This window comes from Xiphophorus maculatus, chromosome 19, assembly GCF_002775205.1.
Source record: "Xiphophorus maculatus strain JP 163 A chromosome 19, X_maculatus-5.0-male, whole genome shotgun sequence".
Classification (NCBI taxonomy): domain Eukaryota; kingdom Metazoa; phylum Chordata; class Actinopteri; order Cyprinodontiformes; family Poeciliidae; genus Xiphophorus; species Xiphophorus maculatus.
This window is the reverse complement of record NC_036461.1, coordinates 19,305,109-19,331,873: the sequence shown is the minus strand read 5'-3', so window position 1 is coordinate 19,331,873 and position 26,765 is coordinate 19,305,109. Positions and strand designations below refer to the sequence as shown.

General features: G+C 37.3%; 1 protein-coding gene across 3 annotated transcripts in view; it reads right to left on the bottom strand.

The window, feature by feature from the left end:
- Positions 1-26,765, bottom strand: part of npas3 (neuronal PAS domain protein 3) — a 268,530-nt gene that overhangs the window by 189,697 nt on the left and 52,068 nt on the right. For 2 of the 3 annotated variants that reach the window (XM_023352222.1, XM_023352224.1), the window contains exon 2: positions 9,870-9,968. The exons of the other annotated variant lie outside the window; for it this stretch is intronic. In XM_023352222.1, the coding sequence (XP_023207990.1) occupies positions 9,870-9,968 (99 nt within the window). The remainder of the gene's footprint in view (positions 1-9,869; positions 9,969-26,765) is intronic. 3 annotated transcript variants of the gene reach the window in all.

The following is a 26,765-nucleotide window of genomic DNA, read 5'->3' as shown; positions in this document are numbered from 1 at the left end:
CCACCTCTTTTGGCCAGATGGACCTGTCTGTGTCCCTGAGTGTGTGTGCGCGCGGGGGTGTGCTTGTGTGTGTCTGATGCTTGTCCTTGAATGAAGACATGATGGTCAAACAGTGTGTGTTACCAAATGTGAGTCTGTAAATGAGTTAATGTGAGTATGCTGACTAACTGGACATCCCATCAGCACAGCATCTGTGATCTCAGCTCCCAGGAGGGAAGTCCCTGTCACCTGGACAGGTCTATACAGATCTATAGACGTCTATGCAGGTCTGCATGTACCTGTATGCAGGTCTGTATAGTCCTGCATAGACATCTATATGCAGGACTTCTATAGCCTATATCTATGTCTATAGAGATCTACACAGATTTATACAGGTCTATATAGATCTATACAGGTCTTAGAAAAACATTGAACAAATTTCATTCATTGTTGATAAGCAATGCTAACAGCACTGCGGGATACGGTCAGAGGACGGGTGGTTAGCTATAGTTGTGGGAACATTAACACTATGAAAACACTGAGAGTCATTACTGCATTGAAGATGTTTGTGACAAATGGAAGAAATGAAAGTGATCAAAGGTCCTCATCAGTAGGAAGTGTGCACAAGCTTTTACTTTATATATGTTTTTATGTGACATATATTTTGGTGTTGAGCATTTTTAAAAAGATTTCCTTTTCACATAATGTTTGCGTTAATAAAAAACATGATTTGAAAACACATTATAACATCCTGTAAAACTAATGTTCTGTTGAACCACAACTGTTTTTTTTATTTGTGTATTTAAGTTAATTTTCACATTTGGTAGCTGATTTCTTTTTTTGACTCACTTAACATATTGTGATTTTGTAAATATCCATCCATCCATTTTCTGTGCATCCTTGTCCCTAGTGGAGTCAGGAGGGGTGTTGGTGTCCATCTCCAGCTAACGTTCCGGGCGAGAGGCGGGGTCACCCTGGACAGGTCGTTAGTCTGTCGCAGATTTTGTAAATATTTATAAATAAATATAAAACCAGAACACCTTGTAGGGGGGTGCTCTAAAAGCGGGGAAACTCCATACATTTGCGCTTTGGCATGTTGTTGGCGTACTGATAGCCACGCTATCTATCTTCTGATTAAGAACAGGGCTGCCCGCACTGACGCGGCTCAGGGATTACGTCACACGCAGCGCAGTGCGCAGTGCCCTAGTGCCTGTAAATTTAATGGTCCAATGAAGGACATTTAAAAAAACAGGACATTTCCTCACTTTCTAAAAAAAAACCCGGGACGCCCGGGACAGGACGTGAAATACGGACATATCCCGGGAAATACGGACGTTTGGTCACCCTAGTGTATAATAATTCAGCCACTCCAGCAGCCTTTATAAATTCAAAAGTAGAAGCAAAACAAAATGTATTACATGGCTATGAGGTGAATTTGCACAAAGGAGCAAAAATCAGTTACCGTATTTTTCGGACTACAAAGCGCACCTCACTATAAGCCGCACCCAAAAAGTAAAAAAAAAAAAAAAAAGAAACGTACATATATAAGCCATACCAGGCTATAAGCCGCTGGTATCTCCACTGCTCTTGGTTTTTGGAATACATCTGCTATTAAGGACGCAGCCCTGCATCTCTAACGCCGAGCTTACGTGCAGTGGCTATCGATACTCACCGGACTATAAGCCGTATGGTTCAAAGCGTTGGAAAAAAGTAGCGGCTTATAGTCCGTAAAATACAGTAATAAAAACTCAACATGTTAGATTTGAGTCCTTGAATTAACTCCTCAGAAAGAGAGGTCTCTGTTTATTTAAAACAGATGAAAATTAATTTTATCTTAGACGTTGTAACTTTAAACCACCAGTATCTAGTCTCTTAAACTAGACTTCCAGCTTACACACATTGGTTCTGCTATACGCACACATAAACATTCTGCAGGACTGACATTCCTGCATTAAACATTCATTTTGTTTGTCAATTTTTAATGTTTTACTTGATTTTACTTTGGCTTTGCAGTTTAATTTAAAGTTACTAGCTCAGTTGTAGCATTTATTGACTCGTGTTTTAACTATAAAGTCAAAGCATTGTAAAGGTAAAAATGTGTGTGATTGGATATATATGTGACATAATAATAATTTAAAAATAAGATCAAATTGGTTCGGACTTGCCTTGTTCACTATAAGCCCGTCCCTTCGCCCCCAATTTTAACTGTTCATCGTATAGAAAAAATTACACGAACACAACAGAGAACCTACAAAATAAGGGAGGGACCTAGTCACAAAACGTTACAGAGGATGGAATCCAAAAGGCAGAGGAATGACATTGCAAATACAAGTATAAAACAAATATGAGTAATAACTAAGGCAACAAACCAAAAACAAATATGTATATCCAAAAACTAACCACTCTTTCCGAGTGCTAACTTGTTAGCTTTTTAAATAGATTTCATTTTTCTTTGTTCAGTGCATTTTTTCTGAAAGGACAACTAGACATTATCATGACATTCATCATCCACTGGGCTGAACCTTGACATCTTTTGAAACTTTGTAAGAATATAAAGGAAAACTTTTTTAAAGCACATTTTAGTCCAAGTTTGAGTTCAAAAACCACAAACAGCACGAAAAAATATAAATCTTGCTCTGAAAAAAGAAAACTCACATTAATTGGAGCTAACTCAAGGCAGCACTGTACCTGCTTTGCCTCCCTAATGTATCCAACAACCAACTGCCAAGGGCCTGTTGTGTGTGAGCCAGGAGAATCTGAATCCAATTAAACTTAGTGATCAGGTTCAGCTTCAAATCATAAATGATGTGCGAATCAAAAGCGGCTGGAACAGAAATCAAAGGCGTAGGTGTGGGAAGTCCTCAGGTGATCTACTGAAGCTTCTGGTCTCAGTTTGTTGATAGGAGTGTGTTTATGTGTGAAGAGAAAAATGTTCTCAGGTTGAATTCTGTGCATTAAAAAGAAATACAGACTCTCGTTTAAAATCTTCAGTAAAAGTTTTCCATGAGGAATTATGTTCTTGATGTTTCTACCTGCAATCTGCCACTTATGTATTTATTGTTATACCCTTCTTCCTTAGAAACACTTTCTCCTGCACATTAGTTCATCATTCTTCTATTTCTTAGCTATTTCAGGTCAGATAAAATGGGCCGAACTACAGTACATGAGCTCCATATTTAACAAAAATGAACACCAACAGTAGAGAGGCAGAAAACCCCTCATAATTCATTGGCACTTTCTTATTGCTTTTACCAACACTGAGTTTGTTTTTGGTGAAGTGTTTTAACAAAAAGGTCAATGTGAACACTATAATAATGATGAACCTATTAAGGATTTTAAAAAATGAGTCAGTTAACTCACAATTAGACATACAAAAAAAGTGTTGTCTAAAATTAGAATAATAACAAAAAGTGACAAAAAGTTATTTTAAAAACATTTACAAGACATTAAAATGCTATTCTCTGAAGAAAAAAAAAGACAAGTCCTAGACTCATTATCTTGTCTGAATAATCTCTGGAAAACACAATACTAATTACAAAATAAGTTATAATTAATAAACACATTTATAATTGTCAGTATTATTAATAAATGCTAAACTATTGAATTCGACCAAACATATTATTATTATTATTATTATTATTATTATTATTATTATTATTATTATTATTATTATTATTATTATTATTATTATTATTTAAAGTGTTAATGTGTGTAAACATTTAACACATGTTAAAGCATTAAGTGTCAGATAAATTTTGTAAGTTTCAGTGACATTCTATGTAATTTGCTCACTCTAAGTATAAATTTAAATTTAAAGTTTAAATTCTACCTTTGAAAGGACTGGTGCATCAGATGGAAGACATGAGACAATAAGACCATGTCTGAATTGTAACATAATAAAAAACAACACTTTTTACATGTAGAGTCCAACTCAAAATGAAATGACACTTATGCTTTCAGGCCGAATAAAAAGTTCCATGGAGTTGACCCAGTAACTGAAGGAAAACCTGACCTCCATTCTGCTCCAGTCAGGATTTAACAGCCTGGCTGGTCGACCCTGCAGCTCTTACTGTAGTTTGGATGACAGTTTGATTAACTGTAAAAGACGAGGGCTGTTCTGGCTCGATTTTCATGGTCAACACCAAAAACTTAAAATAAATCAAAGTAGTGAAGTGAGATTATTTTTAATGTTCTCATGGTTTTTCAAAGAGCCTAACCAACGAAACAAAACAGAAGTTTTACAGTAGTTTAAAAACAAGGAATCTTTACTATGACATAGAATAGAATAGAATAGAATAGAATAGAATAGAATAGAATAGAATAGAATAGAATAGAACCATAATGAAGCTGTGTTTGTTGACAAGTAAACATGTTTATTCATTCAGCCTGGGCTCTAGACCTGTGTTGTGACTCATTGTCTCTCACACACATTCAGCTAAATGCATACAGGTGCAGGAGAAGAAGACCACACAACCCCCCCCCCCCCCCACACACACACACATACACACACACTTGGAGTGTCTATCTTCATAGATCAGGCAGACAGGTAGACTGTGTGAGTTCTATGCCTTTGTTTCGACTATGATAGAGTGAAAACAAATGCAGTCAGTCCTACTGTTATAGACAGCAGTAAATAGTCTTGCCACTTTAAACTAGTTTTGTTTTTCCTTTGCACCACCACACTGAACCAACACCTGTGTTCGTTTAGTGGAAACAATCACAGATTAAACTTCAGCACCGCTTGTTAATGAGAATATATTCATCAGGTTTACATCTACAGCAACCCGTTTCACTGTAGCGCCATTAAACAACAATGTTAAAAACTTGCATGCAGGCGTGTGTGTGTGTGTGTGTGCGCGCACACGCAGATGCTGCCTACTGCAGTGATTTATTAATTATAGCTGAGATCTTCAGATTTGTCCTTATATTAATAAGCTAGTTACTGACTTAAGTCTGTCGGGTGAGTTAAATATTAGGGTGATGGCAGGGAGATCTCTCCACCTCAAACATAGGGGGGTTGTTATAAATCAGGTCAGATGCTTAGAATAGTCCTTACAAGGAAAATGTTTTATTAAAAGAGCATGATGAAATAAAATTTAAACTAAAACACCAACTTTTATTAAAACCACAGTGAACCCTTAATAAACCCTGTATTCGCTTAGACAACACTATTTATTGAGAAACATCATGTCCTGATTGTCATGACAGATCAAACTCAGGTAAGGAAAAATGATCTGTTCTTATCATGCTCATATCTGATGATTCAGAGATTAAACATTAGATTTACAATCCTTGTCGAAAACAAACAAATAAAAGGAGTCCCAGGAATAAGACAGAATGCAACAGACTGCTATACTTTGAATGCAGCTTCAAACAAGCAGCACGTTTTTTGACTCCACAATCTATCTTCTTTTTAGAACACAAAAGTAGATTTTGGTTAGATTAGTTAAAAAGGAGAAGAACCCGAAGACTGACAGCAGCACACAGCCTTTCACAATATAACTTTAAAGAATACCTTATGCTCATGTGCTCATATTTTTCTCCCTGTCTGAATCTATGCAATCCATTATTAACATGTTCCCTGTCAGACAAAGACACGGGTAGGTGATGCAAAATAGAAAAATAAAGACAAAGACAGAGAGAGGGTTAAATTATTGAATTTCGGATGTTCTCTTTGAAATAAAAAGTCAGATGGAGAAAAGAAGGATCTATTGTTTTGGCGAGTGACAAAAAAAAATCGAAGGTGAAAGTAGGTTAAAAAAAGAAGGCAAGGTGAGAGAGAAGGTGTGGCATCAAAGAAAGAAAGTTAACCAAAGTCAGCAACACGCTAGAGTCGACTCGTGCGACATTGGAGAGAAGACAGAGCTCACATCAGAGTGCATCACACCCCCGTCATCTAAACTATTCTCAGAGAGAAAGACACATGAAGAGGAAGCAAGTACAAAGGTAAGCCCAATGAAGGAGAGGAGGGAAGGAAGGAAGACATAGAAAGGAGTAAGGAAACAAACATTAGAAAGAAAAATAGATTAAATGTCATATATTTACAATATACAGTAAATGAGAAGGTGTTTTTTTTCTGAAGCACTAAAGTTATGATATGTTCTGAACATGTTGGAGTGGTGGAATAGAGAATGTGAAAGGGGAAGATTTCCTTTGAGCCTGTAGTAGGACAGCAGAGACACATCGTCTCCCACCAGCCCTGTTACTCCAACTAAGTTTGGTTGTGAATGTGCAGTCAAACTCTAATATGGACCAAAAAAGCAAACCTAAGACTGTACTTGGCTGAAGCAAACTATCTGGTGCGGTTCAAATGTGAACACCAAGCAGACCAGAGACCATTCCAAAACCAGTTAACGGATAATAACACAGGGCATTCTGGGTCAATACAACCAAAACAAACACGCAGGTCGAGCGCTAGAGTGAGAAATGGTTAGTGGCCTTTCACCAAAGACAAGAGAAAAATTCTCCAACCAATTTTTCTGACGCCAGTTTTAACTTCATGAAGACAGAAGTTGTGCTTAGTGTCTTCAGAGGTTTTTTGTGCTGCAACATTTATAAACGTTGCAGCTTTATAAATATAAACATTTATAAAGTTCTGAAAATTTAAAACAATATAACCATGTTATTTATGTCTTTAATTTTTTACTGTATTTATTTCTGCATTCTACACATTTAAGACCATAATTATTCATATTCCTTAAATAAATAGGTTTAAGGTTTAAAGTCATTTATTTATTAATGTTTTGCAGTGACCCAGTCAGAATGCTAACATAAATCTAGATAGAGAATAAATTCTGAAACACTTCCTATCATGATAAGAGTTTTGGTTTATTATTTTCATAATAAATTTCAGCTACTGAAGGTAAATTAAAGCAAAACCCAAAGTGACAATATAATCGGAAATGTTATTCTTGATATTTTCTCTGCTGTTAGTTCCATGAGAGCATCATAAAATGTCAGTAAATCCAGAAATATGACTAAGTGCAGTTTAGTGATATAATTCACATATGTTTAAGACAGTGGAGTCATGAATGAGTGTACTTCACTGGGAATGTTTTTCAAAGACAGTAATTGTGTCTAAGGTAATCACATTCATACAGTTACCTAAAAATAAGTAATAAACAATTGTTTTTTTAAAATCATAATCTTTGTTGTCATCACAACAGTTCCACAAAATATTGTATTAAGTTTATATCAATCACCCCAAACTGTTCGTCTCCTTAAATGTATGAAACTCTGCTTATTTTTACAGAAGAACAAACCTCCATACAACAGCTCACGACCACAGGCTGAGATTTGCACATAGATGTACAAATAAACAAATAAAAACACACACAATCAAAGTAAATACAGAGTCCTAAACACACATAAATGCTCACATATAAGTATATAAGCAGGACAGACAGGTGGAGAGGACATCTTGGGCCACCCAGCTGCTCCACCATTTATCTCAATTTCACCTTGTAGACGTGAGCGCTCAAACATACACAAGCCCATTGCATTAGTGTCACACTAAGCCAGAGCAAGACAGACATAAACACAGCAGACAAACTCACACACACACCCCAACACACACACATACCTGAACAGGGCCCCGTTTCAGACAGGAAGATAAGTGAAACTCTTGAGTAAGTTCTGGGGTAACTATGAGCATATCCTGGGTTTTCCGTTTCAGAAAGCCAGATATCGGTGAAACCGGTAATGTAGTCACTACCACATTTTAACACTTCAGGCATAATCTATTCATTTATTTTTGGGTGTCCTAAGTACAGTAGTTATGGATATTTGGTTCAGACAAATAAAATTATCCTTCTTTTGAACGTTAAATATTTGTAGCGTCAAGAATATTACTAATTCTCTGCAAAATCACACTCACACATCAACTGTCTGCCATGCTAACACTTGCTATTTTGCACTATTGCTAAGTATTGACGTAATTAGCAATACTTTTGCTAAATATGTCAAAACATATTTAACATATTATATATGTTAAATATGCTTCTATATTCTGCTTATGCTCTCATTACATTTCTAATTCCACTGGACAGATATGCACACTTGCAGGCTTCTTTTTACTCCTGTTGCCATGGTGAATCGCGTTATCTGCACTCCATTGATGAGGGCGTCTATACTCATGCTTAGGCTTAACTCAGGTAACTTGACTCAGAGTTGAGTTACCTAGTTGATATCTCCTGTTCTGAAACCAAAGAATCTGGATATCATTAAGCCGGATCAGTTTATTCAGAGTAACTGAAGTCAACTCAGAGCTTATTAACCCTGTTTTCTGAAAAGGGGGCATGAGTAATAGTTTGTTGTTTTATTTTTTATCTTTTGTTAGTGAATCATGACTCACACCAGTGATTTAGGCATTAATTTACCTGACTGTTAAAACCTGCATCTGGAGTTTAATTGTAGTGCCTGGAAGTTGTTCACTTGGTCATTATTTTTATCTGTGCAGTTCCTGCTCCAGAGTGACCTTCACATGCTTAGGTTTACTGAATTAGGAGCTACTGACTGCTGTCACCTCTCAGCTCTGCCAAATTCTGTCACAAATCCCCTTTTTTCTCTAGTACTGTAATCTAACATGGACACAAAAAGTAAATATTTTATACAATGCACCAGGCATGAGTTCACTTCCTAGGGTCAAATCTATTTTTTTCCAGCAAAAGTGAGGATGATGGTCTGCAGAGGGATGACAGATTTCTGAAATCAGTACAGAACACCAGTACATATTGAGAAACACGTTTTCATGTAAATATGTAGACGTTAAAAAATACACATACCAAGGCATACACACAGTAACTGCATTTAATCATATTTCCAAACTGTCAGATATTCTGATATTGATGTTCTCATGGGACAAACAATTGAGAAAAGAGCAACAACAACATTTCTGATCAATCTGTCAGTTTTGTTTTTATTTACCCTCAATAACTAAAATTTATTATGAAAATGATCAAATAAATATGATGACATATGTTCACACTTACTTGTCAGTTGCTCAATAATTAAAAGTGGAACAAAAGATAATATTCTCACATGTAAAGAAATATTTTACTAACTTTAGTGGGTTTTATGCCATATTTTCCTTTATTCTTTCACCACTGTGCACATACAGTATGTTAAGATAATCTCTGAAAACCACTTTATTTTACACAGACTCTAAATTTAGACTAGTATAAATTCAGACTGTACTCGTTACCAAAGAAGAATTGAATTCTTGACTTTTTTTAACTTTAATAAAAAAACATGTTGGTGAATCATTTTAATGAGTGCACAAAACCGCTGATTTTAAACTCATTGACTGACAGTTTAAGGTTTTGTTAAATCCAATATATCAATCTGTTACATGATAATAAAAAAAACTTTGGTCTTCTGTTTTTATCTCTAAGCAACTATAAATTAAACAAATCCTTTAAGGTTTGAATACTGGCAAAAAGTGAGCATTGATGTTTTCAGGACAATTATTTTTATCCATTTATTAACTACCGTTAGGTTAATATTAGTAGGAGACAATAAAACCTTAACTCTAAACCAAGCAAAGGTGTTGGATTTTAAATTTCTGACTAAACCAGGGCATTAAATGGACAACTTTAAATGGATAAGTTGACTTTGGGTTTTCAGAAAAATACAGCATTTTTCTAGAACACATTCAGGTTATGGAGGACTTTTTAAAACTAATTATGCAACCAACTCTATAAATATTTTCAACCGTGATGGCCCGGTATCATAAAAAATGCTGACGCCCCAAAAAAGAGAGACTTAAACTAAGCAGAAAACAACCTAATCCCAGTTATCATTCATCATTTGCTCTTGATTGATGCATAACACAAACACAAAATCTACCACTGCTAATTCTACAGCTACTGAGGAGCTGACGCCAACGTTACCATGGTGAGGAGGTATGCTGCTGGCCGGCCAGGTGAAGGGTCTTGGGCCGGGCGTTCGAGCAGCTGCCTGCATTAGACGGCCGCTCCCAGTAGGGGTCACTGTGAAACACACACAAAGATAAAGCGTGGAAAAGTTCTTAAACGACAGCCTTAGGACACAGAACCAGGAAAAGTAGAGAGAGTGAGGAGAAAATAAACAGGACAAAATATCAGCACCATTGTAAAAGGGGAAAAGGAGAATAGATATTAAGAATACATGTATTAATCTAATACAAAGTGAAGTACAAGTACCACTGGCAGGCACATACTATACATGAAAGTATTTTTTAAACAGTATTAACAATTTGATGTCATATCAGAAACTAATTGAAAAATGGGCATTTTTAGCTCAATGGAATAGAAAATCCAATGAATATAGACACACTATCTATTATGAAAAATAAACTCTCCATCTAAAAAATAATGTTCTAAATTTTCTGTTCAAAGAAATGTTTCACCAAAAAACAATACAATATCTCTGTGATAATTTATGCAAGATGTACAAAATTTTTTTAAGAAAAAGCCTTGAGGAATCTAAGCCAACAAAAAGGCTGCACACACTCACACACCCTTATCCTGTCCTACTGTAGTCTGTTCTTACTATTCTAGTCCTTTTTTACTAGGTGTGTTTCTTTGTGCTGTCAATCGATTAAAATAATTTATCAGACTAATCAACCCCAGTTGTGGTAAATTTAGATTAATCGCTTTGCTAAATTTTGTAAGCTTGAAATGTAAAATTGCACATTTTCAAAACTATTAAAGAAAATGCTTTAATGTCTCAAACCAAACATCTCAGTTTTCTAGGTTTAAGGACGGTTTAAAAGAAGTCATTTGTTTCAAACACAATTTACAAATGAAATGTAAACTAATTGTGCTCCTTTGGTGGAACAATGATTCATCATCGCAATAAATCGATAAGATACATACTATCTTGGTTTTATCCAAACGTATATGACTGTTATTTTTGTTGTTTTTTAACTACTTTTTGCCACTAGTGGCCTTTATTTGACACTAATCTAAAGGGGGCAGAGAAAAGGGGGAAATACATTCAGCAAGGAACCAACGGGATTCAAACTCAGAACGGCCGCATGAGGCTTAAAGCCACTGTATGTGTGGCGCGGCTCTAACCTCAGTGTTGCCGCTGAGCCCACCAGTCTAACTCCTCGTTCATCTTTTCTCTCACATTTGTAACTCTGCAATTATGAATTTTGTACAAAACTGTGGTTAACCGAGTAAAGCGCTGCTGTGGACTAGGTAACCCTTAGCAGGAGAGAGGCTTTTATGTGAAAATTAATAAATCTGCATTATGTAATATTAAGGCGTTAAAACATTTTAGATTAATTGCATTGACAGCCCTAGTTTGTTTTATATTGTAGCTTGTTGTTTTGTGATTGTTCTTTGATTGACAGTGATGAAAACCAGAGTGAAATTCTTTGTTTATTCCTGCAAACTTGGCAAATAAAGTTGATTGTGATTCAGATAAATCGGCACAACATTTCAACCTAACTTGGCTTGTTAGGAACCAACAGCGTCTCAACATCATGTTAAACGTTCAGTGATTAAATGTCACCTAGCAGTAAAAAAAAACCCAGCACGAAAAAGACATCTTTTTCTTTATCCACTGGTCGACTAAACAGCTCAAGGTTTGTAAAATATTCAGGAATAAACAGATACAACTGCAGTTTAGCTGCTTTATTTCTCCGTTTATATATTTATAGCAATGCTAAATGGTGCTGGCTGGGATTTGACAGGAAGGCAAAGCGACGCAGTCAAATACAAAACACAAAGCCGCCCCAGAGTCTATACACAGAGAATTATTCAAATTTTACACACCCACCAAAGACAGCCTGTCAAAACCCATGTTGATGTGGATTTTTCATACTGAAAAAAAGAGCACAGGAGAAGTCAGAAAAATAAAAGAGAGAAGAGAAGAAAAACTACGAAACGGAGGCAGAGCAAGAGAGGCTAGAGAGGGAGAGGAAAGAAAAAAGAGAAACAGTGAAGCAGTGTCAGCTTCCAGGAGAACATTAGCTGAACTGTGTAGCGCACCATGAAACCATTGATAATGTTGTTCTTGTTTTGTGGACATGTATTACTGTAAAACAGTTTTCTGAGGCGAGCTGCCCACTATTGTTCCTGTCAGAGGTTGAAGTGAGGGCAGCACCGGCATAACCTGTTTCAGTTTACAGCAACAGCAGAACACAAAGAGCTGCTTTCCAGATTAAATGACCCAGATAAAGTCTAGAAATTGGATTGCTTTTTGATTTGATGCATGTTTAGGGAACATGTCTGTTAAAAATGTTTTTAAAAGCAGTAAAAATAAGACTGTGGCTATTTGGAAAAAGGATTCTGGATCATGACAATGGTTAATCCATGGAGCAGCAGCAGGAATTATTTAAATAATAGTAAATGACAGACAGATTCCATTGCTTACTTTCCTAGGTACATTAAAACTGTAATTTTTTATTCTTTACACATAAATGTATCAATTTAAATCAAACAGAGCCACAGGGAACTTAACTATTCACAGTTCAGAATTCCCACATTAAACTATTTGCAGGTTTCTCTCTGGAATGTAACTAAAATTGTTGGTTAGTAATTTTACTACTTGCAGATTTTTTTTGTTGAGCTCATCTAAAGAATTCTGCAGAAAATGCAGCTTGAGAAGCTGAAACAGCAAGGCACAATGCTACTTGACATGCTATTGGTTAGCATTTGCAAAGCAGTCAATCCAGAAGCCACATTCATTTTCCTTGGCACTGATTGGCTGTCCCACCAAGAGCGGAGATAAGAAACCGCAGATGTGAACTTCTGTAGTAGAACCAACAATGTTTCCAATGTGTGTTTTAATGCATATTAAGGTATATTTTGTATCTGAACTATATAATAGGTAGTTATAAGCATTTTTAGAAAAGGTTTTAAGTATTCATAAACTTCAGTTGTTTGTGGATGGTCGTGGCTGCTAACCCCTTCAAATACAGGGGATCCACTCTAATAAACAATAAACGAATGTCATGTTGTGGCTTAAATCATCTTAGTGAAGACTGGTGACTTAACAGCTGTCCAGCATACAGATTGAAAAATGTATGCTGGACATTACATTTTTTTTACTTCTTTTTTAACCCTGCCTTGGTCTTAAGAGATGGGGTCATTTGGACCACACAAGTTTTTTACTCTGTGCGCTGTCCGGCAGGGTCGCACCTGACCCTGTGTGTGCTTTTACCAGGTGTTTTTTATGCTTTCAGGATCTAAAGGTACAACCCCACACCCCCGCTGCCTGACTTTGACATTTGCTGCGCTCCTGCTCAGCGTGCGCCAAGCCAATAGAGAGTTAAAGAATGTAAGCCAGAGAAAGTCATCGCTAAAGCAGCTGGCTGTTCATACAGTGCTGTTTCTAAGTAGATCATTTAGAAAGTTGAGGATAAGGGAAAAACATCATTTACTTCAAGCCTTGAACGGATTATGAAGCAAAGCCGATGCAAGAGACAATCAGGATCATCTAATTTGGGCAAATGAGGTCAAAAGATCAACATATTCAGTGCAGCCATATACCAGAAAATGTTACAGCACTGCATTTTTCCTGTGTAGAAAAGCTTTGTGGAGATGGTGGTTTCCTTTTCAAGCAAGACTTGGTTCCTGCCCTCAGTCTGAAGCACCAACACATGCTTTACCTCTCCAGTTACAGAGGTAAAGCATGACCTCAGACCTCTCCAGTTACAGCTCTGAGTTGTGTGGCTTATTTTACATTTATTCCAGGAAAAATACATCACAGCGAAACATGAAAATGATGGTTTCAAAGCACAAAACCTCCCCATTCCATCCACCCGATTTTTGCTCTATCTTTACTGCTGTCAATCAGTAATCCAAGAGTGGCATTGTTTTATCCTGGGGTTGAAAAATAACAAGAACATCATTGAGACGATCACCTCACTGAAGGTCAGGGGTTATGATTCAGATATAAAAAACAGACTGAGATCCATGGGCATCCGAGGCTAAAACCACTGCTGACCAAACACCCGTCAAACACCTTTGACCCGTCTCACTTTTGAACATGGTGACAATCCTCAAGGTTTCTGGCAAAATATTCTGTGGACTAAGAAAACAAAAGTGGAACAGTTTGTGAACTATTTCTAACACCGCTTTTCATCAAAGGAGAATCATTCCGACAAACATGGTGATAGTCTGAAGGTCTTTGCTACTTTGATTACATCTTACAATCGATGGAACCATGAATTGTGGAAAATATCACCTCCACATCACCTAACTATACCCTAGCTATGGGCAATTGTTCCCAACGCTGCACTACTATGGGAATAGTTGTACAGTTTTATATGATCATTTTTACAATGATCATATACAGCTATGGAGAATATTAAGAGACCACTGCACTGAACCCCATTGAAAACCTCATGGCTATTCTTCCAAATATTGATTTCTGAACTCTTCCTGAGTTAAAACATTAGTATTGTTGTTTCTAAATGAATATGAGTTTGTTTTCTTTGCATTATTTGAGGTCATCTTTTTAATCATTTTGACCATTTTCTGCAAATAACTACTAAATTTTTACATGGAATTTCAGAGACATGTTGTCAGTAGTTCATAGAATGAAAGAACAATGTTCATTTTACTCAAACATGTACCTATAAAAAGTAAAATCAGAGAAACTGATCATTTTAAGTGGTCTCTTAATTTTTTCCAGAGCTGCATATACTATATTATATATTATAGACTCACCAATATTTTCCTTTTCATGTAAATGAATTGACTGTAGGTCAGATTCATTTTATTTCAAAGAACAGAAAGAAATGGTCCTGTTTTTTCTTTATTAAATGAAGTTTCCGTCACACAAACCCACACTCACAGCTGACCTCTCCACCCTGCTGTGTCTGCTATTAACAGAAGTGAGACCTTTGGTAAAACAATCAATCTCCAGAGAAAGAATGAGGTTCATAAGGTCACTCATCACGTCACTTATTTGTTTCAGCAACATCACACTCCTACTCCATTTCTCTGGCTCTCTTTTTTTCTTTCTACAGTGACTTTTTTTCTTTCCATGATCTCTTCCTCTCTTGTCCCCATTCCCCATTGTTTTTTTCTCTTTCCTTTTTCCCCACTCTGTTCTTCCCTCCTTTTCTAACATTTCTTGCATCACTTACATTGCCTATTGCCTCTGTATCTCTATCTCTCCAGCAAATTATTTCCTCTTTCGTCTTCCTCTGTCACTCTACCTAACTTTTATAAACTCATCTTTCTGTTCTGTTAACCATAATCTGTGTTCTCATTAATCCTTATTGCCATCATTTGTTTTCGTGTACACGTATACATAGATTTAAAAATATATATATATATTTTTCATTCTGATTTTGTCTTTTTTCCCCTTTCTTGTTCAATCATCCCTTTTGCTACTTCCTCAACTTTTTCTTGGTTTTCATTTGGATTGTGCACCTTTCTCTAATTTTGACAGACCTGTTGCTGTGCCACATTAACTACTACATTCACAGGATAAAGACTTGGGCAAACAATTTCAATGCGATACCACACACACACAAACACAGTCACATAATGGCACAGGCAAAGATACACAAGCAGAAATTCAATAACCTGTGAATAAACAATGTCACTGGTTTGTGCACATCGACACACATCCAAAGACTGACTTATAGGTAAAAGCACACTGAAATGCACACGCAGACACACTAGATCTAAACACACACTCCATCAAGCCAAAATGGCAGTGGTGGGAGGCAGCACAATGGGTATTGCCGGGTGCAGGCAGAGCTAAATTGCAGACAGCGAAGGGGAGATCTGGGCCATTTTTCAAGGCTGACTATATATTACAAATTGGCTACCAGGGCATTGTCTGGGAATACATACACATACGGTTTTACACGCATACGCACGCACACACACATTCGCACAAAGTAAAAAAAAAAAAAACTAATCCTGGCTTGTCCTATTGTAGCCCATAGAACTGCAGAAATCTGGTCTTTTTTCTCGCTCTCAACAATTTCCACAGAATAAACCGTGTGATTGAAAATGTGTCAGTTTAGTGGGGAGCGACACTGCCACACATACACACACCCCCATATGCCAATAAAATACAAGAATACACATCAGTGTTTATTTGGTGTAACCACGTTGTTTGTTATGAGACTGTTCAAGTACTTCCAGGGCAGGGTCAAACGTCCACCCTCTGCAACAACTATACACACCCAATACACACCACTGACAGAAACAGCTGTCCACAGTTAGTGCTCATGTTCTGGTTCAGGTTCAACCTCTCAGTTTTCCTTCAGTGCAGAATTAAATAAAATGCAATAAAATGACTTATTTCTTTATGAATTAAGCACAAAGTTTAATCACATAAAGCTGTGACGGTGTAGATCAAAATTTTAAAATTAATTCTAAAACTGATTGCTAGTCAGTGCAAAAACTTTAAAACCAGAGTTACAGTTTATCAATTCTTCTGCTGGGGAGAGTCTAAAGACATGCAGATGTCTGGAGTATCTGAAAACAAACTCATCTTTTCTAACAACAGAAACCTAAAAGCTGGTACATGGCCACAGCAGCAGTGATGGTTGAAATATCTACAAAATACAGACAACAAGTCATAAGAAGCATAGAGACAACTGATGTTCTCAGGTATTCACAGCTATCGACCAATAGAAACTGACAGCTCTCAGTGAACGCCGAGCTGCACCAATAAACTGGCTCCTAACCAGCTGAGGCCATTTCCACTGACAAAGATCTGTTACCAAGATCAGCTTTATTGGGTCAACAACAATACTTTGGAGGGGTGCAGAATACATGTGAACTACAAATCAAAATATGATTGGCTAATCAAAATGTCATTCTGAATGTATGTTACTGCTCTGTAACAAACCCTGTCTGGTGACAACATTAAACTACTGTGGCACATTGCAGGATGCCTGAAAAGCTGTTCTTCTTTTACACTAGTCTATCACAGAGAAGTAGCCCTCCATTTAAAGGAGAAAATAAATTATTTAGATTTCTTTTGTTTGTTTCCACGGTCAATATTCTCATTCTAAGCTCCCTGATGGGTGATGGGGAGGTAAATTGGGTTAACTGGTACTTCCCAACAGTTTTAATAGGACACCTGTTCAATTTTTTTTAATGAAACATTTAGCTTTACATTTTCTGATGACATTTCATTAAATCCAGATAACAAGTAGATAGTTCCTCAATTCAACAATTATAAGAAAGTCAGATACTCATTCTGTGATTCCTTGAAATTTTTGTGGTTTTCAACAATGTACTCTATAAAGGCTTGCTCCTAAAATCATGTTCTTATGTTACTAAACACCTCTCAGTATTCACAGATTTCTGTGGAATGTAACTTTAAAATATTCACAGAAAATCTCTCAATTCCCATAGTTTTTCAAAATTATTTGAAAGAAAGTGAAGCTTGAGAAGATCGAACACCTAGACATAATGCTCATTGACACACTGTTGTCTGGAGTTTACGAAGCTAGTCCAAAAATGCCATCTATTTTCAATGGTGCTGTACCCCTAAAAGTGGAAGACGTGTGTATTAATGCATGCTGCGGTATGTTTGGACTGTGCAGCCCAGGGAGTAAGTCAAATTTATTTTAAGTCATATTTGCTATATACAGCATTTTCATAACAACTGAAGGTAATATAATTACTAGATTTTACTATAAAATGGTTTTATGTGGCTGGAAAACACATAATACTGCCCCATTTGTAGAAGTGGCAAATATTCGCGTATTTTAGGTTTTCATAGACAGCTGTGGCCCCGGGCCCCTGAAAATACAGGGGGTCCAGGGAAGAAGTGTTATACATAGTCCTGTTTTGGGTCCCATAATATAAAATAATAATAAATATCTAGAATAAAAATTGTATTTTATCTGGTATTTTAATGGTGGTATTTTAAACATTACATAAGCATTAGACAATTCATCAGCCACAATAAGAACCCAGAGCTTGGTTTAAGAAAAAATTCTAAATAAATAAAAACAAGCAAGTTGTTACACAAACTATAATAATCATGCAAGAGCTCTTTATAAATGTATTTGTAGATTTTCTCTAAGTGTCTTACATCCACCACCCCACCTCAAGCTAAGCATGTGCATGAGAAAAAAATGTGGCTCAGTTTAGTTTGCACACATTATCTGCAAATAACTAGAATAAATCCAGTGCATGCAACACTTGCGCTGAAGAGCAGTGCATGCAGCCATAATGGATTCTGTCATTTGAAATGGATGAAGTTCCATTAGAGAGCAGCACGGTCGCCGGGCTAAGTGTGATGAAGGGCGAAGCTTTACCATCTCTCTTTTTATTTTAACAACGACAAAGAGGAAGCGGCATCCTGGCTCTGGAATAATGGAGCACAGTTGGATTGTGGAGTCTGCAGACAGAAAGGTAGACATATGCAAAAACAGAGTAAGTCTCTGTTTTTTCTTAGAACTGGGTAAGAGAAAAAATCCCCTTTGTTTTAGAGACTAGAGACAACCTGTCCCCTTTTGAATGCAGCAGTTTGAAGCTACTTTCTGTTTCTATTTAAATCAACACAACTTACTAATACTCCATCCTACCATGTTATTCTGTCCATGTTTTTCAGATATCTTTATTCTTTATTCATCACTCACCTACTTCTGTCTTAAAGTAAATGGGGTCCATGTCAGCAGACCCAAACACACACACATGCACCCCCCCCACACACACCTCTTTACACTCACAGATGCATCCACGCATAGATGACATGTTTATTAATCACCTCTTTAGGAGGCTTCCAGCCTGATTTACCGCTGATTTCTTAGCTGTCATCCCTGAGAACAACTGGCTGACATTTACAGGTAGAAGCATTCTGCAGTATGTCACACACACACACACACACACACACACACACACACACACACACACACACACACACACACACACACACACACACACACACACGCACACACACACACACACACACACACACACACACACACACGCCCACCCCCCCGCACACACACAACATGCAGAACACAGTCATAAAAAGGACTTGCTCAAGTTGCCCTGAACATGTACAAATGATGCGCGGACACACTCAAGACAGTAAGTCTGTCACACACTAACACACCTTCACAAGCTCCCATTCTGCTCTTCTGTTTCTGTTTTGTCTTTTTTTCAGATTCATCTGTTTATCTAGTAATTCAAGCTGTTCGACAAGTCATGGGGACAGATCAAAATTGTCCCCATTCTAATTCTTTTTGTTCACCAGTAACCGGTAAAAAAAAACTAAAAATAGCAGAAAAAGTTAAAAATGTGTTATTCTAAAAAGGAAAGAAAAAAAAGCATTGATATTTTCCCCCAACAAAATGATTCAACATGACTAAAAGAGATCGCCCAATTAAGATCTTAGACATTAAGATTTCAAACTTTTTTAATTTTTTCTTGCAAATGTTTTAAGACAAACATACAGATTTCCAATAACAGTTTAACTCTTTAATTCATAGACAGAGAAACAATGTGAATGTGGATGTGAATATGGGAGTGTACCTGGTTCAGTTAGCATGCAGAATTAGTCCGTTCTCAGAGTTTGTAATCCAGTCTGACCTGGTTCTGAACAGAATTCAGTTTATTTAAATAGCACCAGCTCAAATCACATGTTGTGTCAAGACACATTGAAAAAATAAATAATTATATCTAATCCAATATTACAGACATATTCTAAATTGACTCTAGTTATCCAACAATGGAGTCAATTTAGTTCATGATTCAAATAGGTTAAAACATTTAGGAAAACCCAGCAAATTTCATTAAGTCACTGACTGCAGAAATCTTTCACACTGAGCATGCAGAACAGAAAACTCCCCTTAAACAGGAAGAAACCTCCAGCAGGACCAGAACCTGGCTCACTGTGTTGGGCCCACGCTGTTTGCTGGCTGTGGTAGTTTGGAGGAAAACTGTTTTAAATTGATTCTCTGTCTATTAAAATCTAATAGTTTAAATAGATTTAAACTATTTAATCAACCCTCTTATTTCATTCATGTAGCCATGCATGTCCGATGAACGGCTGCATTAAAGACAAAACAAAGAGAGCTTCACTGATCCCATATTGAACACGATGCGCTCCGCTATCCATTTGTTGAGACCGGGAGGAAATGACATTAACTTTACAGTTTGTCCGTGAAGCTACACTTAAACATCAGCTACAGCGCAGCCACCCGCAATGTTCAATCTATCCGCTCACCTGCATAAATACTCCCACCGCGATCTTCCACGGCGATCGCTCTGAACCAGCAGCTCTGGGAGAAGAAAGGCTGCCGTACTCCAGGCATCACGCCAGTCATTTTAAGGATGTTTATTGGTCCTGCGAAACAGGGCAAAAATCTGGACGTTATGCTGCTAGCACTTAGCTTTTGTCAACAACTCAGAGGCGGGAGTGAGAGCGCTGCGCATCACAAATAACGTCTCGAGTGGAACACGGTGCACTAAATAATTAAACAAAACTTTTCGAGGCAGATAAATTTTCCTCTAGCAATTTTAATAATTGAGGTACTCGAATCAATCGAGGAATTGTTGCAGCCCTACACTCAATATAAATCAATGCGCAACCTTTAGTTAAGTGTTTAAGCTTAGTTTAGTAGTTCAAACTTAGAATTTGATGTATGGGTTTTATTATTTATTCCCTATATTTCAGAGCATTTTCACTCATTTTATAAGTTAAATTGTGAAATTATTATATGTATCTTGTTTCTGTTTTTAATACACCTTCCGTTGTGGCAATTTAATCTCATTGTACAAATGGGATAGAGTTGGGAACACAAAGAAGTCATTTCTGTTTACTCAATGCAAGTTTTTTCAGCTAATTTCTATTAAGACCTTTCACCATTCTTTCCTCTCCGACGAATTAAAGAACAGAGTTTTGGAAGGGAGCCTTGTGTTTGAGATGTTGATAACCCCACTAACCTTGGTTTGAGTTTAAACATCTGTGTGAGCGGACATGTCATCAGAAAGATAAGAGAAATCATGCAGTCCTCATGTCTGAACAAAAAGGTTCTTTGGACATTTGGTTGGAGAGGAGCAGAAGAGGACAGTACTGGTACTTTAAACTGCCTTAAAATAGATTACCAAAGTCTACCACAAAATTATGATTAAATAGAATTAACCTAAAAAGAATGATTTGCTCACAGGTGTAGTCTCTAAAATTGTTAAAACCCCTCTTTCAAATGACTTTGATGTTTGAATTCATCACTGTTTAGTTTGTGTGGTGCTTTGCATCTTTGGATTTTAGTTAGCATAGATTTTTGTTTTTTCAAAAAAGAAAAAAAGAGGAGGATTGAAAGAAGCAGGAGGCAAGAAAAAAGAGAGTATGTCTATCTTCTCTCCTCTCTGTATGGCCAGACATCGCAGCAGGACACAGTAAACAAGAGAGTGGATGGAAGAGACAGACAGAGCATCCAGCAGCTCTCACCCCAGTCATTCACACCACATGTGTGTTACTACCAATCAAAAGCCTGCGAAGACCCAAACAACAAGGTACTTTAAAGGCAACGGTGTACTACAGGACGCTGTTGAAACATGTAACAGAAATAACCATTAGTTTGGATTCATGTAATAAATGGATATCTGGATATTTTATGCTCCTTACATATTTATGTTGGTGGTGATTATGGAGTTGTTTAACCAATCTTGAATTATATTCATCAACTTTATTACATGTATAGGCCTGTCGTGATAAACAATAAATCTATTAATCGCATGATAAATGATAATTATCTACCTCATTTTAATTTGTCAGCTTTATTGTTTCTTCCTGCCTTTTTCTCTTCCTACTGATGACACTGGATGAAAAAAGGCTCAACTCCAGTGCTCTGACCACTCCGGTGCTCTGACCGCTCCGGTGCTCTGACCACTCCGGTGCTCTGACCACTCCGGTGCTCTGACCACTCCGGTGCTCTGACCACTGCGGTGCTCTGACTGCTCCGGTGCTCTGACCGCTTCCTTCATCATTTCCTTATAAGGGAGGAGTGAACTATTGAATCAGGTAGTTGGATATGCCCATCTTCTCTATCTAAATCTAATGGTTATTAAAGGGCAATGTAGTATACAGACTTCATAATCTGTACTCTTTTGGTTGAATTTTGTTTTTTTTTTACTTTGGTTTCATGTTGTTTAGTTTTTATTCAAGTGCATTTTTTGTTAACGGAAACTGAGAGTCCATTTTATTTTTATCTTTGGTTGTTTTGTTTAGTTTGTTTACCAGTTCCAGTGTTAAGTGTTTTTTAAAAAAAAAGTGTATTTATTTTTGCGAGGATGTGCTTGCATTATTATATCATTACCATTACATCAGTTTAAAATGATCTTCAAACAATATGATCGTTTATCGCAATACTCTGGCTTCCTCCCACAGTCCAGAAACATGACTGTCAGGTTAATTGGTCTCTCTAAATTCCCCTAAGGTATGTGTGCATGGTTGTTTGTCCCGTCTGTCTCTGTGTTGCCCTGCGATGGACTAGCCACCTGTTCAGGGTGACCCCTCCTCTCGCCTGAAATGTCTTGCTGGAGGCACCAACACCCCTCCTGACCCCACTAGGGACAATGATGTAAGAAACTGGAAGGATGCAGACATATTTTAAGTAGGGTTGCACCGATTGCAGTTATTTGGCCGATCTCTGATTACCAATCTTTAAAAATCCTGACCCACCAATTCAGATTTTGACCGATAAAATTTTTGTCAGAAATGTCACTCATTTTAGCAAAAAAGTTGCTGAGTTGGCAACAGTGGGGTGACTGTTGTTAACTGCAAACATGCAGACATGACCTGATGTCTGTTAGTCCATGTCTGTCAGTCAAACCGCTCACTATTGAGCAGAAGAGGACAGTGGCTGATATTTAGATTTTGCTGAGGTAGATAAGATCAGCTTCACATGTAAGTATCGGGATATCGCTGATCTCCCAAAATTAAGAAAATCGCCACGATAAATCAGTCCACCCTTAATTTTAAGAGAGAATGGGGAAGAAAAGTTGAAATAGAACAAGGCTGCACTATCAGACTCAGTGCTCAAACCACTCATTGAAATAAAATTTTAATTACCAGTACCGCAGGTCTGCCTCACTCTATCCCAACCCCAGGCCAACATGGCAAAGCATCAAAGCAAAATAAAAGACAATAAAAAAACTAGTTAAAATAGTTTCTATCAAACTATGTTTCACTGTCCAGGCACAACATCTTACTGTGGCCTGTTCTGATGAACAAATCCAATGGCCAGTTAATTGCGTTGCTCTTGGTGTATCATCTGGAGTAGACAGTTGCCCATTCTTCTCTCAAGGCGTTGGAAGGAAAACCGCTTCATTGAAATAAATAGACACTGTGTCTTCTTAAAAAGAATCCATGATTAGATTGTTTCTGAACTGAAATAGCTTATTGGTGACTTATTGCTAAAGTTCATCATGAGATGATCAAACAGGAATAAGATGCCTCTGTCAAGATCATCAGGTTATATTTTTCAGGTATGTCATTAGTTAATAAATTGTGAACATCTTACATTATCTGGGAAGCTATCTGTGACTTAGGAGTCTGCAACACAGTTTCATGGCTATTCCAGTCAAATGTGCAAAGTAGTATCAGATGTACTGAAAGCCATGAAAACATTTACAGAATAGATTCTTATGAGCTCATCATAATGGCTGTGGGCAGGGTTTGAGTGGGGGGATAAAGTTTACATATATAAAAGAACAAAGTAGAAGGACAAATGCCAGCTGAGCAGAGGTGAAATGAATACTGAAAGCAGAATGAATTGCTTTTTGTTGTTTCTCCATTCTAGTAAAGCTAACAGAAATCAGACACAGATCCATCTGTTGTCTGTCAACCTCAATCTGCTCCCCTCTCAGAATTCCTTTTTTCTTTTGTCCTAGAGTTCCAAATCTCTCATAGTCTATCGTCTGTCACACCTTTTACACAGATTCTCTGGCAGCTCACTATACACTCTTACTTGAACACAAACACCAGGGAAAACTCAGTTCTCCAAAATATAGCTCCTCCTTTACATGGCCACAGGTTTTTGGTTTTCTTTTGTGATGCACATATGCATGTTTATTAAGTCCTTGACTGACAGACGGGACCTCATGCAGGTCTTCCACATTCAAACAATGCTGACATGAAAACAGATGAGTTGAGGGGCTTCAGCTAGCAACTTGAGCTCCAAAACACTACTTGCAAGCCTGTCAAGCACCTACTGTCATACAGCTTCAGCACTGATGAGGATGTTGAGCAAGATCCTGCTGTCTTTATTTTCACTTTGGCTTCTGTTAGCTGTCAGAACTGCTTAATGTTTGAAGAGACCCATCTACAGTAGTTTTGTAAATGAGAATATATACATACAGTATATGTGTCATGTCATATTATCTAACTTTAGGTTCGACACATTAAACCTTTTGTAATAACACTTGTAAAATTACTCTCAAAGACACTGTTTCACTTTACTGATACTCTTCCTGTCCAGCAATGTTTACAAAGTAAGACCTTCATCAATCTGGGTTGCTTTCATCACTGCAGATTTCTGTTTCTTGCACTCTGCTGGCAACCTAACCCATGGGGTTCACTATGTAGCTATCACACTAATCTACACCACACTGTCATGCCAACCTAGTGACTTTTCCGCTGTATATTGCACATACACACAAAAAATACAAAAATCAGCAAGTTGGTGATAGGCCAGAAAATTGCAATTGGTGCGCTGCTGATTTCTTTTTAAAATAGTGTTCTTTCTGTTGAATGGTTGATTACTGTAATCAATGTAACAACCATTATTATACACTAAATGTACTTAGTAGCTACGGCAGTAGCACATCCGCGGACAAGAAGGCGCTCCAGAGGGTTGTTAGGGCAGCAGAGAGAACCATAGGCTGTCCCCTCCCCACTATGGAACAGATTTACACTTCCAGGCTCCACAAGAAAGTTTTGGACATTTTAAATGACTCTTCACACCGTGGCCATGGTCTCTTCCAGCTGCTGCCATCAGGCAAGAGATACAGAGCAATAAAAACCAGGACAAATCGCCTAAAAAACAGTTTTTACCCGATGGCAATCATGGCACTAAATTCAAAGGCATAAGAACTTCTGCTCTAGACACCACTTTGTTAAAATTTATTTCTCATTTTGTACTATTTATTTCTTTATCTTTGTATATTATGTATATACACATAACCTGCATCTTAACTCGAGTCGAGCAAATCTCAATCTCGTTGTAATCTGTTGATGACAATGACAATAAATCTTATCTTATCTTATCTTATCTAGTTACTAAAGAAGTACTTGAACCTCCTGAATATGTCTACATATTCGTAAAACATTCGTAAGGAAGAAAAACTTGACAATGTTTTATTCATCCTCTATACTGTATTTATTTATCCTTCTTAATGTCCATCTTTACCTGTCTCCATTTCTCTTTCAATTTTTATCAACTGTATCTTTCTCTGTAATTATCAGGTTTATTTCCTTACAAAGCTCAGAGTCAGGGGAAAGTATTTCCCCTTTGACAGCCAAACCTGGTCGAAACTTTTATTCGGTGATGACTGGATTTTAGCTGCGTGTCAGACAGGGCATGATGTACAGGAGCTATTTTGCAAACCTTAGACCTTCGCCTGTAGCAGTAGGACCCGCTGCTACTAGCTGGAGAGGCTAAAGCTAGTAGCACTTTTTGAAGTTCGTGTTGAGCGCACGAGAGCATAGTCGCATGACTTTTCTGTGAGTTTCGTTGTTTTCTCGCTCTTTCTGTTAGTGATGGCCAAATGAAGCCTCATGAAGCAATGAAGCTTCCCAGCCCATTGCTTTGCCCAAAGGTTCATTACTTGGTGGTTCATTCATTTCTCACTAGTGACAGCTGCTGTTCAAACTGTGACAGCCTTATCACTCAGACAGACAGATTTAAAAACAATTAGTAAATGCAATATTGTCACAAAGATTTTGTCAAACTTATGTTTAGTAACAGGAGAGTCAATTAAATCCTATTTAACTAATATTTTTTAGTTATTAAAATAATTTGTAGTCAATCCTGGTATATGTTGACTGTCAGTGGCTCTTTTCTTTTGTCACTGATTGATTTGACAATAAACATTTGTTTTAGTACTCAGAGTGCGGTGCCTGTTGGGGCAGACAGTATTCTTTGAGTTTTGATTTGCCTCCTAAAAACTAAAATTCTTCAAAAATTCTCTTTTTCTTGGATTCCTATTGGCTCTCAAACCCTCTCTGGTCAATTTTAATGTATCTTTCTCTTCTATTGAGGATGTATCAAGATGGTCCGCTATACTGAGTGTTTGTCATGATTCCCCTTTAATTGACAAACACCTTGTGTATTCTGACTTCAAGTAATGTATTTAAGTTTAAACTATCTTAATTATGTTGTAGAAAAATCCAGCCAGTCATTCACACAAATATCAAGACTACCATGGAGACAGTTTAGGGTCAGATCACTACAAGATGAGAGAATGGTGAGCAGTCAAAGGGGATGACACCACGAGACTGCTGAAATTCAAATTGATCCCTGACTTTAAAGAGACTGTCTTGCTCTTATTGAAGATAGAGAGGGATAGAAAATATTGAATGTCTAATGTTCAAGGTAATCTTTTCTGTTCTGTTGTGTCCAGTACTATGATCAAACAGATTGTCCTTTAAGGCATCATGTCAGCTAAACCATCTCTCAAGAATGTTGCACAGTTCTAATCCTATGTTGACCACAGCACATGTAGGGCATAACAGGGGAGAGCCTCCAAAGGAATAAGGCCCATAGGTTCTTCTTGAGTAGCTGAAGCTAACAATTAAAGCTTAATCAAAAGCAAGACATGCAAAATGTCCTGGATAAATGACTGGAGACTAGAAGCATC